The 19312-nt window shown below is 38.0% G+C and overlaps 2 protein-coding genes across 8 annotated transcripts in view; one reads left to right on the plus strand and one right to left on the minus strand.

Moving 5' to 3' along the window:
- Window positions 1-3415, plus strand: part of ASB5 (ankyrin repeat and SOCS box containing 5) — a 34277-nt gene extending 30862 nt beyond the window's left edge. For all 5 annotated transcript variants that reach the window (XM_059817585.1, XM_059817586.1, XM_059817588.1 and 2 more), the window contains 2 exons: window positions 1277-1468; window positions 2826-3415. In XM_059817585.1, coding sequence (XP_059673568.1) covers window positions 1277-1468; window positions 2826-2953 — 320 coding nt within the window. In that variant the 3' untranslated portion in view covers window positions 2954-3415. The remainder of the gene's footprint in view (window positions 1-1276; window positions 1469-2825) is intronic.
- Window positions 3416-14498: 11083 nt separating this feature from the next.
- Window positions 14499-19312, minus strand: part of WDR17 (WD repeat domain 17) — a 47009-nt gene continuing 42195 nt past the window's right edge. For all 3 annotated transcript variants that reach the window (XM_059817725.1, XM_059817727.1, XM_059817726.1), the window contains 4 exons: window positions 19120-19221; window positions 16672-16767; window positions 16303-16486; window positions 14499-14618 (listed from right to left, as the gene is read on the minus strand). In XM_059817725.1, the coding sequence (XP_059673708.1) occupies window positions 14499-14618; window positions 16303-16486; window positions 16672-16767; window positions 19120-19221 (502 nt within the window). The remainder of the gene's footprint in view (window positions 14619-16302; window positions 16487-16671; window positions 16768-19119; window positions 19222-19312) is intronic.

Genomic DNA, 19312 nt, shown 5'->3' on the forward strand with positions numbered 1-19312 from the left:
TTAGCATAATTAGGGATTCAAATACTACCATACATTAAAAACAGTAAGAGAAGGGCATATTCTACATTCGTTGGTGCCCTGAAGTAGAATAGGGTATGTAAATTGAAAATACAAGTAATACTTATGTCAGTTTGAATTTTTTCATATTTTATCAGTTTATGAGAATGTATTAGAAGTTGAAAAGCAAATAGACAATGAAATAGGCAAGAGGATGATACTGTGGAAGTATTCTCAAATTGTTAATACTGAGAACAGTGAGTTATTCAGACTTCAAATCTAATTGCTAGGCCTGCGATATTGTTATTTTACTCAAATGGGAATTAAAAAGGCAAAAATGGTTGATTCAGGGAGACAAGTTCATACAGAAGCCAATTTTTGGTCTCACAAGATCAGTAAAGCTCTCTTAAGAAGTCTGGGTTTTTCTTCTGCTAGAATAGTCTAGAAAACTGTTGGGGCAAACCCAGTTTTAGGGGGACTAACAGCTTGCCTATAAGGGAAATTCTTCCATACTAGCTGGTTTTGTTTAACTCTTGTACGGATAATTTTTTCTTGAATATGAATGCATTATTGCAAATTAATTTAGTCCATTTTAATTTAAAATAAATTAGAAATTCCTTATTAATACAAAAGTGTAATAATTAGAATTCTGTGGATTGGGAGAATTAATGGTTTGGGGGTTTTTTCCCTATTAGCTTTCTTGACTGTGTACCCCACCTTAATTTTAATTAAGTCCTTTATAGAGAAATCCCTGATAACAGTTGGATGGGATGGGAATCTATTTCAAACCCTTTGCCAGCTTCAACACATGAAAAACTATAAAGTGTCCAAGTTAGATTCCTTCTTGAGTTGGTGTACTTAAAATAATATAAATACTAAACTTCAGTTTAGTGATTCTTTTTAAAGACTTAAATAAGAAAAGTATATTTTTGTAGTGCAAATTTTCTTAAACATGTAGAAAATGTACCTTTTTATAATTAGGGCAACAATGATGCTTACATGACCTAATTTGATTTTTCTTTTCCTTCTTTTTATAAAGTATTTTCCTTTAAAATCTAGTTGTGCTTAGGTAATAAAACCTAGGGTAAGTGTATGGGTTCAAAAAACCCCACTGATATGACTAGCTATAGTGCTATGCAATAAAATTAATACAGTGGCTAAATTCACTGTGGCATTCTAGGACAGTGGGGTCTCTTGTTTGTTTTGTAACATCATCTTTATTCAATGACAGTCTTAATTAATCTCTTCTTACATCTCTTTATGTGTACCTACCCACCAGGTGCCAATGTGCAGAAAGGAAAGCATCTGGAAACTCCACTCCATGCTGCTGCCCAGCATTCTAGTACAGAGATTGTAAACTTACTCCTTGAATTTGGGGCAGACATAAATGCCAAAAATACAGACTTTGAGAGGCCTGTTGATTTAGCTGCTCCAAGCAGCTTAGTGGAGAGACTGCTGCTTCTTCATGAAGGTAAGTTTTACATGTGTGTTTTTGCAACCATAACTTGTATTCTTAAAAAAAAAAAAAATCCCCCCAAAAGACCCCAACAGCCCAAACAACCCATGTTACAGAAGCTAACATTGTGCTTTATGAAATGAATATATTAACATTCCGGTAAATTCCTTTCTAGCTATAAAAATACCCAGTAATATTTAATCTCAGGCCAGAGCCTGTTGACCAAGCAGCATCAGAATTTATACAAACTGAAAAAGTATCATCTTATGTTTATTGGGTGTTTACACGATTAGACATTAAAGCTACTTTTTTATTGGTTGTTACAAACCTTGTTAAAAAGAAACAGAATATTTCAATTTCAGATTAAAAATATATTTAGTTTTGGCCAGCTGTCCCAATGTTTTTAAAAATATATTAAGTGCATATAAAGCACTTTGTTGTGATTGTAGGCAAAAAGTATAATAAGTTTCAGTTTCTACATTTTCTTTACTGAATTACAAGTACCTGAGAAATGGGAGTCAACACTTAAGAGTCCCTTAAAACTCTTAAAGGTCTGTTGCCTTAGAAAGAGAGTATCTCAAAGGGAACTGGATTTGTTCAGACTGACCTATGTACGGCGTAAAAATAAGCCACAAGACAAAGGTGGGAAATAAGCAGAGAAACTATAGCCTTAACTGTGGGCATCTCTTTAGAGGTGAAATGTTTTCCTCCAGACAACATCTCTGTAGTCTGAATGCTATTTAAAAACCTCTCTAAAAACAGTTGGTTATCACAAAATTACCAAGGCTAGTAGGTTTTTTAAAAGTCACAGCAAATATGTCAAAAAAAATGAATTGGCATGGTTTTATTGCTGAGAGAAACACAACAATGTGTTGATTTTGAGGGAGTGGGGGGCACAGAGGGACAAAGGCATTATCATGAGCTAGTAAGACCACTAAATATGGCTCAGGATCTCGGGGTATTTTGCCCGCTTATTCTTGCCACAGTGATGGGTTGGTAGTGCAGGTTGTAGTGCTGCAGCATGTATTTCACCTGTTCTATGAATAAAAAAACCCCCAAAACTGCAGTTTTTAAAGTTGTTGACATCAGATATTTTCTAGGAGCAGGTTTTTAATTTAAAAACACAAATTATTTGCTGACCTGACCTCGCTTTTTTGAGTATTTCCCTGATTATTAATGAGGTTTCAGCAGCCCCAGTCTTTATCTTTGAGGGCAAAAAGGCAATGAAAGAAAAGGAAGGAAGGAAAAGGCCAAATTTGCAAAATGTGAACAATTTTTTTTTTTTAGAAATTCCATTATTGTGCAAGACTTGTAAAACACAGTACTAGCTTTTATAGTTGTATAATTAAACTCCTTTCTTTTTTGTTTGCAGCCACACCATCTTCTCTTTGTCAGCTCTGCCGACTATGTATTCGAAATTACATAGGAAGAGCTAGACTGCATCTTGTCCCACAACTCCAGTTGCCAACAATACTGAAGAATTTCTTACAGTATAGATAACATAGTAATTAACCTTTAGAAACTTGAATAACACGTACTTTTTCTTCTTTCTGTTTATTGTACATTTTATCTAAAGAACTGCTGAGCGGAAAAAAAGCCTTTTGCATATTACTTAAAAAAAAATGTATCTTTCACACGTGGTGTTGGTATATAATAATAATTGGGAGCCATTCAGCAACTGGTACCAAGGTGCTAATAAGGCTGAATTGAATAAGTGTGCTGATACTCTGAGAAATGATTGTGTAGCTTTAGCTTAACACTTACTAAATAGCTTTAGTGCTGTTAATTGTATTTATAATTTTAAAATCTGTTTGACACACATGAATCACAAAGAGTTTCTTCATTATTATTTGTTAAGTTTGTCCATTTGCAGTAATTATTTTATGTGTTTTTAAATTTCTATTGTTTCTGTACCTAAAAATACTTGGTGATAGGTGCACTATATACATGGATAAAAATAAAACAAATAGATGTCAATTTTTTGTCTTTTTCTTTATATAGACAATTCATTAATGACAATGACAAACATCCTTTATTCTTCCTCACTGCCTGTGCTGTGAATTGCAATTATGCTGCTGTAAACATAATCACAAATTCAGGAGGTGGATGCAAGGCTCCAGAAATATATCAGTATCAGGACAGGTATCACTCTGAAAAGGACATTATTTCTCTTGCTGTCTAGTTTATAAACAATTACCCAGCTCCAAAAATCACGTTGCAGAATCCCAGAATGCTCTAGCAGGCATTTCTGTGATCAGGTTAATTTTATTGTTCAACTCTCTAGCCAGAGAAGGAATGCTGACACCCGCAAGAGACGTTAGAAAACCCAAAGGTTTCTGCCTCGCTCATGCCTCTGCACGGTGACAATTGCCAGTCATGTCAAAAAAGGTGATTTGACTACTTCATCGAAATACAGCACTACTCCTTTTCTCAGTATTTTCATTTGGTCTTCCTTTGAGAACAGATTACTTCCTCGGTGACTGATAACTCAATTCCTGCAAACCAAAGCATGAGACACTTGAAAATTTACCACGTGCCCTTGGTGATTCACCCTCTTCCATTCCTTTTCAGTGAGTTCTTTCAGTATTTATGTTCCTGCTGGAAAGATGCTAAGTGAGGAACTAACTATAGAGGAAGTTTTCACAAAGAAGAATGCTTACTTAGTTGCTAAATTAGATCCACCTAATAAAATGCAGCTCTCTGACACCTGCCCTTGTTAAAAGTAATCTTAATTTGCTTCTGTTCCCTGCAGAAATTCTAGTGAGGTCCTCTTCTGGAGTCCCTATAAAGGAAAGTCAGATGCAAGTAAGAGGAACTGCTCAGGAGTCCATAATGTACATACTCTGTAATGGAGCAAGTTGGGTGGTTTTGGCTTTCATCAAGAAACTAGTAATTTGGGGCTTTATGTACAATACCACTACTGTGTATTACTTCAAGAAACAAGGAAGTGCCAAGCCAACCATGGCTGTTGAACTTTTCTAAGTAGAATGAGATCATTTAGACCCTCACCTTCAGGTATGCACAGCGCTTTTCAAGTTTGACTCGGGAAAAGTGTAATAAAAAAAAGCTCTCTGATGTTCTTTATAGTAAGATTAGTTTTCAGCAAACATGGCTATTCTGCAAAACACCTGTTCAAAACAAAACTGTTAGATGATGTTAGAAGTTTTGCTGAAAGTCACATCAGAGTCCAAAGCATCTCATCGTAAATAGGTGTGTTCATGCTCTCGTGGCATTTGCAATGTCTATTCCTACTGTTCCCACTGATCCTTGCCGTCATCCGAAGAGCAAATGGCCATCTTAAGAGTTTACAGGTATTCGGTACTACTTTCTCTTTAATGCTGTAGAATGGTAGACTAGCCAGAAAAGTAATCTAGAACTAGCTTACAGTTAATATTACGACTTCAACCTCAGGCAATATGCAGCTCTCAGGCAATATGCAGCTCTCACCATAAGCTTTAATCTTTTGCTACCAGATAATTATATGAAAATAGAGACACTTCAGCAAGCTGAGCCAAGTTGGATGGGCATCACTTGTGTTACTATGTAACAGGAACAAACAACATAGGGAATGGATGTTGTTGCCCTGACAGGACTATGTACTGGCAGATCAGACCGCGCTAATGCCACATACCAAAAATACATAGTAATGAAATACCTGACATTAGTGTTTGGTAAAATTCTTTCCAAAAAATGATCCCTTGTTTACCCAGAAATGAAACAGGCTTGTTACTGTTCTCATTATGTGGGGCCTCTGTTACAAAGGGGCTCCGATGAATTGAATTCTTAGTATGACATAAATGTTAAGTAATGTATTAAAATATTAGGAACCAGGATCTGAAACAAACACTGAACCATGTCAGAGCACTGTTAAAGACTATTACATCACACCCAAGTTTAGAAGGAGCCTTCTTTACTGGCTGAAGTATCTCCTATTATATGAATCGTTATACCAAAAAAAAAAAAGTATCATAAGACGTTTTCAGGAAAAAAAAAAAAAAAGTAGTGTAATATCTCAATTCTGCAAATAAATCCAACTATGAAATCCTGCAGGCTTGCTGAAAAAGCACTTAAGGGAGACACAAACGGTACCGCACTGGCGTCTGAGACGACATACGGAAGACAAGATTTTCCGTGCGTTTACCGACGGGCGCACCCGGCCCGCAGGGCTGCTCCCGCCGCGCCGCGGGGAGGGCGGGCAGCTCCGCCCGCCCCGAGGGGCCGCTCGGCAGCGCCCGCAGCCCTGCCCGCAGCTCTGCCCGCGGAGCGGAGCCATCGCCAGCCCCGCCTCGCGACGGCCGTTGCCGGGAGGTGGCGGGGGGGCTGTCGGCGGCGAGCGTGGCCCTGCGCTGCCACGGCTTCCCCGCAGCCGGGGCTGCCCCGCACCGAGCTCCGCTGGCTGCAGAGCCTCGGCCTCTCCCTCTGCCCCCGGCGCTACCGCAGCTGCGCCGCGCCGGGCCGCGGGGCGGGAGCGGGAGGCGGTGCCAGCGCCAGCCCCGCCTTGTGCTGTGTCGGCGGGGACTTCTCCAGCGAGTAGCTGGTGGCGGAGATCCTGTCGCGCTACTACCCCGCGGACATCCAGAGCCGCGCCTGCGGGAAGGGGAGCTCGCTGCCCGCCGAGCTCGGCAACTGGTCCCGGCTGCGGCTGGCGAGGGCCCAGCGGCGGCAGCGGCGGCGGGGCTGCCCGGGCGGGCTGCGCGCGGGGCGGCCGTTAGGGCGGCCGTTAGGGCGGCCGTTGGGCGGGGGGCGGTGCTGGCCGGACTGCTGTCACGCTGGGTTCCCACTCCACAGGAGTGAGGTGTATAAAACGTAAGCAGCCAGGCTAAGCAGCTGCTTTCGGCAATATTTTTGTATTTGTACAAATGAGGTCTTCTTTGTACTGCGAGCCTCTCCGGGTGAATTAAGGGAGTTTTTGCGGCAACAAGAAATCTCAGTTTGGATAACAAAACTGTACAGGCATCTTCTTCACACCGGCTCATGCCCGGCAATTTTTTCCTGTTGCATAAAGTTTTTTGTGAAACAGAAGCTGAACCTTGCCCCGGGGCTGGTGGAGGGAGCAATTCACTGTAAGCTGGGAGCAGCAGAGGCACCGGTGCAGGACATCTATGTGATGCTGATTAGTAGAGGGTGCGCTGGTGATGCCTACAGGTGGTTTCAGCGCTGTTCATCACTAGCACTGACCTATTACTCAATATCTTTCATATCCCGATTTGGCAAGAAATAGCACAGTCATAAATGGAAAATGTGTTTTAAAGTGAAATTTGACTCCGGAAGATGAGTTTGAGAAGCTTTAACTTCACTCGCCTGGATATCGACTGCTGCTGGATTCCTTTCAGCTTGACCAAATAGCTTTGGTCAAGCTATTTAATATGATTGTATATTGGCTTCCCTGTTTGAAAAATGAAAATTATTATATATTATAGAACTGTAAAAACTAAATAATGACTACTGAATGATTTTTTTTAATGTAATCAATTCCTGAATGCTTCTTTTTTTTCTTCAGAATTAAAAAAACTTCAAGACAGGGAGGCTGATTTTACTGACTACTATTATCAGGCATAGTTACCCGTGGTCACCAGGTGACTGACATCTTCAAAGGCTGTCAAGAGTAACATCAGGCTAACAGAAACGGTGATGGAGCCCAGTATTGACATAAATAGACAGAAGGTTAATGCCATCGTTAATATGCACATGAGAGTGAGAATGCAAGAGAGGGAAGAGGATGCACGTGAGTGTTTTTGTTGTTGGTTCTTATTTTCTTAAAAAGCAGAAGAGCAGGACCAGAGCCTGGGACAGTCACAATTTACCACAGCTACAGCGCTAAGTGTCAGAATGACAACTGAAGGCAGCGAGCAGCAGGCCTCCTTCCATTGGCTTGGGCTGGCTTGCCTAAATGTGGTTGGGGAGCACCATTAGAACCATACAGTGATGGCATGAATTGGGTCATGTGTACAGTCTTCTGAATTTTTCCCAGTGTTTCATGATCTTTGATAACTGCTGTGTGGCTATATTCAACATTCCTTGGGTAGTGTATCAGTGTTATGCTAGTGGAGTAAAATTTAATAACTAGCACTTCCACCATTAACATGTTATTGGTAAATACTCCACTCTGCTACTCCTTTTTACTGAAAGAAGCTGCTGAGTTCCTTTAGCTCTTCTTGGCTGAATCATTATACCTATAGTAGAGATATTATAACTTGTCACTGTTATTCTTTGAAGAAATAAATGGCTCTGGGTACAAGGCTGAGACGATTGGGTTTGTTCAGCCTTGCAAAGAGCAGGTGAAGTGATAAAGCAGTAGCTAATTATTTCCTTCTTCTGCTAATTATTAGGTTAATTTACCATATGTGGATAATGAGCGTTAGGAATTGGATCAGTGATAGTATCAAATGGTCTTCAAGAGTAAAAGGGTATTTTTAAATCAATCCATTGGAGTTATGTTCATTTTAATGTTGTTTATTATTCCTCTCTTCTGTAAGACACACTATATGACCTTTTAAAAAAAAAATACTCCTGTATCAATCCAATCTTGCAGATGTTTGTATATGTATTGGTCTTACTGTAATCAGTTCAGATACTTGGAGGTCTAAAGAGATCGTTAGCCTGTCTAGTTTGACCTCCTCTGTCTTCCAGGCCACTGCATTTCACTTGAATTTTCTTACATTCAACTTCCTAACCAGTGTGTTAACTAAAGCGAGTCTTTTTATTTTTGGAAGACAGCCTGTCTCAATTAAAAGACATGACGGCCGTATCAATGATGTTTCCCAAATGAGATTGAGTTCTCTGGTTTGCTTCATTTTGGAGCCCTGTTCTGCACTCCTGAGAGTTCTCAGTGTCCTTCTCCAAATACTGGAACCTAACATTCCCATATAAGTCTCTTCTATGCACCAGGCCAAGGTAAAAAAATCTCCTCTTCTATTTTTTAATGGTGTAACATGTGTTGCATGTACTGGGACTGTACAAGTTCTTCCAGCTTCTTGGTATCAGTGGTAGTTGCAGGAACAAATGAAGCATAAGCAAACAGAATTTAGACATTAAACTTCAGGTCAGTCATTTAGCTGCGTCTTTAAAATTTCTGAAGAGAATGAAGTATACTGATTGCCAGACATCAAATGAAAAATTTGTTCTGGATCATCAGAAGTATGTATATGATCACAGTTTGTCCGTGTGTGTTTTTTTTTCTTTCTTTCAATATTGGACCTACTTTGCCAATTAAGATGTTTAACTAGACTGATTTAATGATTTTACTCTTCAAATAATTAAAGTTGTTTAAATTCAGCATGTGTGGTTTCAAGACATACTGGGTAATCTCTCAACATTCTATTTCATGCTTATTTATAATGATACAATGATTTCATGCATGTTATGCCTCCAAAAGCCATCTCATTTTAGTTTTTTTCAACATGTGCAAAACATTTGGTTTAAAAAGAAGATACAGTGCACTTTTACCATACAACCTGTTTAATGTTTCCCCTTCTCTTTAGAGGATTTGTTTCCTTTTCTTTTTGGTGTAGTGTTCATTTTATACAGCTGCCAAGATCACCTGGATGTGTAAATCAAGTGTGGGGGGGAGGGTAGTAACTGCAAATAAACTAGAAAACTGAATAACTAACTGATCAGCTGGTTAACATACTGCTGAAATGAACAGCTTGTGATTTTTGCTTTAAAGGGTGGTTAACATTAAACCAAGTTTGGGACAACGTGCAGTTCACCATCTTTGTTGCTCCACATCCTCTGAGAACGTAGCTCATAGCCCAAAGGTAAAACTGTTTGCCACATCACGTAGGTTTGTTTCTCACATCTTCATTTTAATCTTTTCAGATTGTAATGTGTGGTTTTGGTTTGCTTTTGCTGTAAAGGCAACAAAGAGATTTTGTGTTTAAAATTTGAAGACAACAGATACAATTTCTTAGAAAATAGGAAGTTTGGAAGAGGTTGCCAGTATTTTTTATTTTTAACATAAAATTGCTTTGAGCTTTTCCCTGGCATAGCAACTGTAGAAATTATTCTAATATTCAGAAGTGCTTCTATTACATTCCTCAGATATTTGATTTATTATGGATACTTTCACCATACTGAAATCAGTTTTCCTCCCTCCAATTATGTAATGAAGATCTTCATTTTGTTGATGAATGTGTGATTGGGCAGGTGCTCCAGTCCTTACTTAAGCAGTAACTCCCACAGCATTGACAGACAACTTGGCTGCATAGAGAACTGTAGGATATGGTGCAGGAAAAGTGGGACATGAATAGTCACCTCTGTAGCCAGACTGAGTCCTGTTCCTAGGCATGCTGCTGAACCACACGATGGCCTTACCCACATAGATGCCAATGTGTTTGGCTGGTATGGACACTGGTGGCAATAGTCCCAGACTGATCAGTCAGATCAATTTTCAGGTTCTTTGTATATATTTTTCCCTTTTCCCACCAACAATAGCCTACATTGGGAGCGTTGATCTGCTCGAGGGTAGGAAGGCTCTCCAGAGGGATCTGGACAGGCTGCATCGATGGGCCGAGGCCAGCTGAATGAGGTTCAACAAGGCCAAGTGCACGGTCCTGCACGTGGGTCACAACAACCCCATGCAATGCTACAGGCTGGGGGAAAAGTGACTGGAAAGCTGCCCCACAGAAAAGGACCTGGGGGTGTTGATTGGCAGCTGGCTGAAGATGAGCCAGCAGTGTGCCCAGGTGGCCAAGAAGGCCAACAGCATCCTGGCCTGTATCAGAAACAGTGTGGCCAGCAGGAGCAGGGAGGTGATCGTGCCCCTGTACTCGGCACTGGTGAGGCCGCACCTCGAATCCTGTGTTCAGTTTTGGGCCCCTCACTACAAGAAGGACATTGAGGTGCTGGAGCGTGTCCAGAGAAGGGCAACGAAGCTGGTGAGGGGTCTGGAGCACAAGCCTTACGAGGAGTGGCTGAGGGAACTGGGATTGTTCAGTTTGTAGAAGAGGAGGCTGAGGGGAGACCTCATCGCTCTCTACAATTACCTGAAAGGGGGTTGTGGTGAGGTGGGTGTTGGTCTCTTCTCCCAGGTGACGAGTGACAGGACAAGAGGAAATGGCCTCAAGTTGCGCCAGGGGAGGTTCAGGCTGGATATTAGGAAAAAATTCTTTACTGAGTGAGTGGTGAAACACTGGAACAGGCTGCCCAGGGAAGTGGTGGAGTCACCATCCCTGGAGGTGTTCAAGGAACGTGTGGACAAGGCATTGTGGGACATGTTTTAATGGGCATGGTGGTGTTAGTTGACGGTTGGACTTGATGATCTTGCAGGTCTTTTCCAACCTTAGTGATTCTGTGAAATAACCATACCCTCAGAAGATGGTAGTGTTTTGGCTTGATGCATCTATAAGGCTAAAATGTTGCCCACATGGGGGAAGATGAGGCCTTCTTTCACTGTTTAACTATAAAATTGTACACTAAATTTAAAGTAAAAAGTGACAATGCTGTTTTAATCACCCTTAAATTATGGAGTTTTAATACTCTGAATCTTCACAGCCACTCTTTCTTTTAATATAGCTTTCCAAATTATTTTTCCCCTCACTTGCATCTAGATTCCTCAGAAACAAGAGGCAAAACAGGTGTTCATTTTAAAGAAAACCAGGTGAAGCAAGCTGACCCCTCCTGTTACAATGGATGCTTCGTACCTCCCAGCAGACCACTGAAAGGATTACCTAGAGAGTGGAACTTTGAAACAGAAACCCCATTCTGATTACAGTAGGGTTGACTGCATAATCAACAAAAAGAAATTTAAGTTCCCTGTGTGTTAGGGAACAATTCTCTGTTAAGCAAATAAATTAAAAACCGATTTGAAATAATCATATTCTAAAAATACAGCTTTTATTATTATTTCTTAATTTCTTCAATACTGTAATTTCCTTGGGTTTATAACATTGCCTAGCTACCTTTTCAGCATCATTTTTTCCTAGAGTTTGTTTACTATTTTATAAGTGAATTCTTCTGACACAGATGTTAGTGATACAACATTAGAAGCCACAAAGTGTAATTGTTGCATGTGAAATTTTCACTAAAACTGAAAGTGTACTTCATGTCTTCACACCTTGACCTATTGTGCAAATGCATACTGGTCTTCACAACTGCTTTTCTAAACATATTTCCCACCCCATGTTTTTAGTAATTCTTGTCTAGAGCAAAGATGACCCTGGATTTCATTTCCTTCCTACATAAACATATAAGCTTCAAGTTTAAAAACCAAAAAACAACAAACCAATGTCTGTTCTGAAAAAGGTATCTAGACTGGTATTTTAGTTTTGTTTTCTGTGTAAAGAATGAAGGGAGTTTCTTGCGTTAGTGTCATCTTAAATTGTAATTCTGGATTTAAATGATTTTACCCAATGAAAAAAATGAACAACATGGATTTAAAAGTGTCATATCTCATTTTACAGGCAGTCTTTGCAATAGGAAGAGTTTATAGCATGATAGATTTTTTTGGATTGTTTTGGAACCCACCTAGGAAAGTCTCACATGACTGCAGCCTGTGAAGCTTACAAACATGTCAGTAATGTTGGTCAGATTCTTTCAATAGAACAATGAATTTGGTTTTGTAGGGATAAAGTGATGTTAAACTTAACTGAGATTTAATAGTAATTGGAAAGCACTAGCTGTACAGCTTGATAAATTTCTTTATTCAAATAAGAGATACGACTTTTACAGAAGAGTCAAACAATCATTTGAAGACAAAGGATTCTTTAATATTAAGGGGAAATATCTGTATTTGAGTAGCTGTGCCAGACAATGAAGTCACACATTGGCAAACAATCTGAAATTACTTTTGAAAATGATGAACCTACAGTGTGACAGTTGCAACCACAGTTGTAGCAGTAGACACAATTACCTTCTCTGCTGTTCCCCTCACTCACCACATGGGGTACAACCACCTTAAAGAAAAATGCAACCTCATTTTATTCACAATGGCTGTTACCTGATGGATTCCCAATATAAAAAGCACCCTTTGACTTAATTTTTGTATTTCAGCAATGAAAGCGTTCTTAACCCTCACTCTCCAATTTAAAGAGACAGTAGATTTGTCTAGGATTCCATGTTAAGGCACAATTTATGCACAACAAATTGATGCAGTTATATTACATATTGTAAGAAATTTAAACTGTGAAACATCGGTAAAAATCCTTAGAACACAGCAAAAGATTTTAAATATAGTATAGTGGCAGCTGAGTCAATCATTGGTCATGGGGCTGCAGTTCAGTTCTTACCTTTGCTCTCCAATTCTGTATTAACAACTTTTACATACAAGGTTGTACAATTTATGTGCTAAAACATAGCTAGTCTTTCATTTGACAGAAGCAATCCATCAGATACTGACTGCTGGAAAATTCTTTCAAAAACTATGAATTTTTATTTCCGAAATCCAATTCTCATTCCAAGCTCCACAGGGTTAAACAAAGGAAAACATTTTCCAAACAACACATGCAAAAAGGAAAACATTCTGTTCCAGCATCCAAGAATGTACAAAAATGTTTTTGTATGGGTTACAAAACAGCTAAGCTTTTTTCCCCCCCAATATATTCTTATACCAGAAACCCTTGTAATAACACTCTAGAATATTGAAAAGTTAAAATTTCATTCTGTCAAAGAGAAAAAAACCCCACAAAACCAAAACAAAAACCAAGAATTTTTTATTTCTGATCTCCATCCCACCTTTCCAGCATGGTGGCATTGTTATTTCTAGTTAAATGAGGGCATTGCTTACCTATATATTGAGGATTTTGTTAGATAGGGTCTGCTAAAAGAGACCTTGTGTTATTTCCAGTTCTACTACAGTTTCTCTTGAAATAGTTCTGCCAATTTTTAATTGCAGCTTCTTTACATTTTACGCAACTATCAGAATTTTAAAATTTATTCTAAAGCAGCAGCAAAAAACATAACAGATAAAGTAGATTTTTGCTTGTGTGCCATCAATTAAGCTAATAAAGAATATTGTAACCAAGGCATCTTTTTCTACAGGTAATTCTGATTATAAGAATTATTAATAAGAATAATTATTAATATGGATAGGTATAAGTTTGCTTTATGATTAAATTTCATACTAGACACAGCTTTAAAATTTAAATATTTTCAGTATTCTTTTGCCATCATTTTCTTTCCATTTGAGCACAGCTTTAGTAAATAAAAATATATGCACAAGTATTTACTTCTGGTCTGTCATACTAATATGTATATTTATAACTAATACAAAATGTAAAAAGAAAACAAGTATTTTAAATGTACATAACATATTTAAATAATTTCAATACATTTGCTATTTGTTCCTTACAAACCCTTTGTTTAAAAAAAAAAATTTTATAAATATATTTTAGCTTCCAGTGAAAGTATAAGGGGGACAGTTGCCAAAGATGAACTTATTAGAAAATAGAATTTTATAATCTAGATATTCAAACCTCTCTAAACAAAACATTAGTAAACATCTTTGTACTGCTATTAAAGCGCAATAACTAATGGATGAAAAAAATTATCTAAGCACTTTTTAAATTTTTCTTTTGGTATAGTCCTGTGTGTAAAAATTAGTTAAAATTGAAAAGGGGGACACAATGTGTGAAACAGCCGAAGGATTTCAGTCATTCTAAAAACACATGGCAGTGGCTATCAATAAAGTAGTTCTATTATTATGTATTTGAAAGTATGTTTATGGATTTCACAGTTTGTTATCAATATTTTGATAATGTGCAGATAGTTCCTTACTTCCTTTACAAGGCATCTGTTTACAGAGTTGACTGAAATATGTGTGTATTGTCTGACAACACTATTCCTATTTATAAAAAGACATGGCTGTCTATGAAGTTAGGACTTTTCTTTTTTTCTTTGGATTCTCAAATAACTTTTTCTTTGGATTATCAACAAACGTTTGTATAGAAAACATTTTCTTGTTCTCATTTTACAATTTTCTAAGTCCACGTAATTGCCCTTCAGGAGGAGTCAACTGCCATCTTTCTATCCTTTGACAATCAAGGTTAAATCAGTATTAACCCCAAGGGTGTTGTTTTAAGCACTACAAAGTATAGAGGAGAAGACCTCATCAAAATGGGTTAAGTCGTATTCCTGTTCCTAGTGGTGAAAAAGGATTCACTTTGGCCCACATCAAAGCATCATTCAGTGAAATAGCAGATTTTCCATCCTCAAGGAAGAACACTGGACCCTGTACAGTAAAAATGTTTGGGGAGGGAAAGAAAAAGAAAGTACACATGTATTGTGTAAAGGCTACCACAACAGAAAGCACATTTTGTTTTATCTACGAAGGACATAAAAACATGATTTACAACTACCATCTACCTTTGTGCAAAAATTGTACCCCACCAACTTAAAGCTTTGGTAATTAGACATTATAAATTGAGTGAACTTGTTACGTTCCAAAATCTGGAGATCCAACATTTCATAATCCTTAAATTTTTAGTTTGATTTTTAATAATCGTGGTATTTTATATATGTTTGTCAATTATTCCAGAGTTAAATTTAGCCTGAATTACAGTCTGAGGTAATAAGGTTTTTTACTTCAGAATACTGTACATATTTCATTGTGTCTGTCATTATCGGTGCTGATCTGTGTGTTTTGCCATCTATGAAAAGAATAATATAATGCCTCCATGAATTGTTTGAAAACATGGAGTCTACATGCAGTCTACAGAATAATTTTGAATGTTCACTATGAAAAGCATGGACAAAATACTAATTTATCTGATGGAACAAGAGGTATTTGCTAATTTCTTCATTTGACAAAATATGATCTCAAAGCTGCAATTCATTTTACGTGCCTCCTTAAAGAGTCATGCTCTCTGAACTTGCTACTTACAACTTGTAAACCCAAGCAATTAGGCTACGATACCTTAGTATTAACTAAGTGATTTGTGAGCTGTTCTGCATGCCTAAAGCAACGACTCCTAATATTCACTAATAAGGAAATAAGGATATTGTAGATGACAAGCTGGTGACACCATATTTGCTATTCTTGTTGAATGGATTATAACAACGGCAGCTTTACGTGGCTGTTAGCAAATATTGAGAGTAGAGCCATGCTCAGAGACCATGGGTCTAATGTGGAAGTGTTGGCAGCAAGTTTTTTTTAGACTTGATAGTATGCAGTTGTGAAATTTTGTTTACCTCAAAAACTCTGCTACCATTTTGTAATCTCCAATTTCTGATGCAAAACTTAATCCCTGAACAACCCTGTTACTCTTTGGGCTGGCATCTTGCACTGGACAGAGGAAACAGACTCAGCCTTGTATAAGAGGGTAAATTCACACTGAGGCACTGGCTGGAGACAGGAGCCTGAGAGTAGTATTTTCAGGCTCTGTCAGTTTTCCCTTTATGGAAATAAGAACATATACCAAAAAGGTGTTGTAAGGACTAGAATGTTTTGATCATAAAGCTCTATGTGAGTGATAAAGACATATATTTGAATACTTAGTCTTCTAATATCTGGCTTTAATTAATCATGAATTACAAGTTTTATAGCATGCATTTCCATAACGGTAAGTACTAACAATAGAATAATGTTAGTATGTGGTTGAAGATAAATAATTTCCTGGTTTTTATTCAAGCTGTGGTGAGGTAGTAGGCATGCACTTTAGACAGAACATTTGTCAAAGGAAATCCGTCTTTCCCATGGAAATTAAAACGTTTCGGATTGGGGAAAATGGGCAATTATTTGATTGGACAATTCTTCTTTATATAGCCTTTCCTATACAGAAGATGTCAGCACTTGTCCTCTAACTTCTGCTACTGTGACAACAGGGAAAGCATTTTTTCCTCCCAAATGATGGGAGGGATCACAACTAGTCAATGCTATCACGGAGAAAGAACACCTCAGCTCTCTGAAACCGTACCTGTATTCTTAGCCCTGTCAAACAAGAGATGTGAACATCTGAATGACTAGGAAGATTTGATCCAGTGACATAATCTGGCCCAACCATTCCTTTCAGAGGCTCCTCTTGTATTCGTGATACAAGTATTGAATACACTGTTCTCTGCGATTCAGATGGCGGGGTGCCTGGCAATTCATCGGCAGACCTATGAACAAAAGACACTTGTTTTTCAACTATACATCTTAATTTGTGTTAGAAATTAAAAGCCACAAAATACTCATTTTTTACATTCATATTCAGATTTTGCAAAGGAAATAAATACTGTATTTACAACTAAACATTTAAATACTAATAGTCTCATTCATGGTAATTTTCTATTTTTCCACGTACTTGTTTAATTGAGTACAAGCTCTCCATGCATCTAGCTCCTCAGAAAGCTGTTCAATTTTCAAAGGTACAGATACTTCCCGTCTTTTTAAAAGCTGACTGAAAAGGAATGCAAATAATTAAAGTCCAAATTAATTCTAACAATAAATATTTTCTTAAAAGAAAAAAAAGATAGACAGTAGTAATATAAAACTATTTTTGATTGGATATGGAAATAGCTTTATATGGAAATAAATTGATCCTTCATGATAATCATGATACTAAACCTCAGAAATATTAAATTACTAGATGTAAAAGTATACCTTTTCATTTAAGTTTGATTTTAATTATCCCTATTCACACCTTCTTATTTAAGCTTGTCTTTAATTAGTACTTTTTTTTTTCTTTTTATTTTAAGGCTATATGTGTTATTTCTTAATAATGAGAACTTTACTAAAATTAAGGGCCCATTTTGTCTATATATAGTAGATATCATAAAAATACAGTTAGAGTAACATGGTACAATACATGCTCTGAGACAGCCTTGTTTTACCTGATTACTTCTGGAAAACAGTTTCAAAACCCTTGCATTTATTATTTATCAAAATATAATACAAGGGACAGTTATTACCTGACCTAATTCAGCAAACTTCCCTTTGTGTTGGGATGCCTTAAAAATGTCCAGCTTAAGCATTTAACTGTCCAGTTTAAGATGGGCTGGAATCTAAAAAATAAAATCTATGAATCCTGAAAATATTGGGCAATCTGAGAAAAAAATTTAGAACAGTATTGTTCTGTGGTTCTTTAAATCCCAGGAAAACTCAAAGCTTGACAGCCAAAGTATCACAAACTGAGTTGGCTTGTTACTAGTCTATTAATTTCCGTATCAGAATATCCTTTCTGTAAAAGCTTATATTTCATCTTGTTGTTTTCCATACACAAGCCTGGTGGCTCCGAAAAAACCCCACCAAACCAAAAACAAAACCCAAACCCAGTCCTTTTCCCTTTTCCCTATCCTCTCACCTAGTTTCAGATATGAGGATGGGTAAGAGGGAAGGAATGCTGCTGAGACATCTAATGGAGAGGAGTCAAGGAAAAGGGGCAAACACACAGATCTAAGACAAGTTGAATTTATGTTCTTTGATTATCCTTGGTAGACAATTCTGACAAAATATCAGGTGGTGTAGAAAAGTTCACAATTCTAGTAAGGTGTGGAAGGAGTGGACAACATATATGCAATATTTATTCTTGATAAAGAGATAAATGAGCTGAAATTGATAGCAAAGCTACAGTGGTCAGTTAGAGCAGCTAGTACAATGCCAATGCAGCTTGCACTATGAAATCAGTGACATCTTGGAGCTGGCCTTGCTACCCAGCAAGTCAGGTAACAAAACCAAAAGCATTTGACAGTCCCAAATGGTGAAGCAGAAACGGAAATTAGTCAGCTGATAGTACTACTGTTACCAAACCAGACAGGAAGACTAAACAATCACGGTTATACTCTGAGGAAAGACTACTAGAGTACTGTATGTAAGCCTATTTTATTTACCAGGTAAGATCTTATTGATCTTAAAGATCTTACTGATCTTAATCTTTCTCCTTTCAAGTCCAAGCTGGTCAGTTCAAGTCCAAGTGGGACAAATGGGATCAGATCAAGTCAAGTATACCAAGTGAAATCAAGCAGGTCAGCTCGAGTAGGATCAAGTAGGTTGGGCCAAGCTGGACTGGGCTGGGTCAAGCCCAGTCTGGTCAAGTCAAGTGGGCTGGGTCAAGTCAACCCCAGTCAAGCCAAGTCCAGTCACGTCACGTAGGCCAAGTTGGGTCACATGAAGTGAGTGAGGTCAATTCAATTGGGTCAGGCTGAGCTGATTCAAGTCAGTCAAGTGGGCCTAGTCAGGTCAGGTCAAGTCAGGTGACTGGTTAGGGTTGAGCTGGGCCAGGACCAGGCCAGGTCAGATCAAGTGGGCCAGGTCAAGTGTATTAATGCCCGGGAATATTAGCTCACTGAGTAACAGAAGGTCAAGCCAGGTTTCTTGGTGGGAATCAAGCTAGTGCCTAGTTATGAACTGTAAATTCAAAGCTTGTCCTTCTTGCTACTGAGCAAGTCTTGGCAAATGGTCTACGCAGATACAAAATTAGAACTGTTACTGTCAACATATAATCATGCATGGAGGTAACGCTGAATACTCATCTACTTCTAAAAATTGTTTTTCTTACAGAACTGAGTTTGACTGAAATCCTGAATTCACAACTTGTTGCATTACCTCAGAAACTTCTACATGTGTAATGCATAAAGAAAGTAAAGAAGGTTCTATATGCAGGCATGGGTATACCCTCATAACTTCATAACAGAACTGGGAACTCAGATTGATTTTTTTTTTTTGGTGGGGGGAGGGGGAAGTGGGGACAATGTATGGCATACATCATAATAGGGACTGAAATTTCTCAGTGTTACTGAAAACATAGTATTACCTTGTATACTCATAAAGTGCAGGTACAATGCTGTTGTACTGTCTTCTGATAGCAAGTAAAGCACCAATGTAACCACACAAAATCAGCAACTCATTCCGAAATCTGTAAAGGGACAAGTACTAATTATTAACAATAACAAGCATTTGCAAAAACATTAAACAAATTTATATTCAAATTATAATTTTAAAACCTA

This window comes from Gavia stellata, chromosome 5 (genome assembly GCF_030936135.1).
Source record: "Gavia stellata isolate bGavSte3 chromosome 5, bGavSte3.hap2, whole genome shotgun sequence".
NCBI classification, from domain to species: Eukaryota; Metazoa; Chordata; class Aves; order Gaviiformes; family Gaviidae; genus Gavia; species Gavia stellata.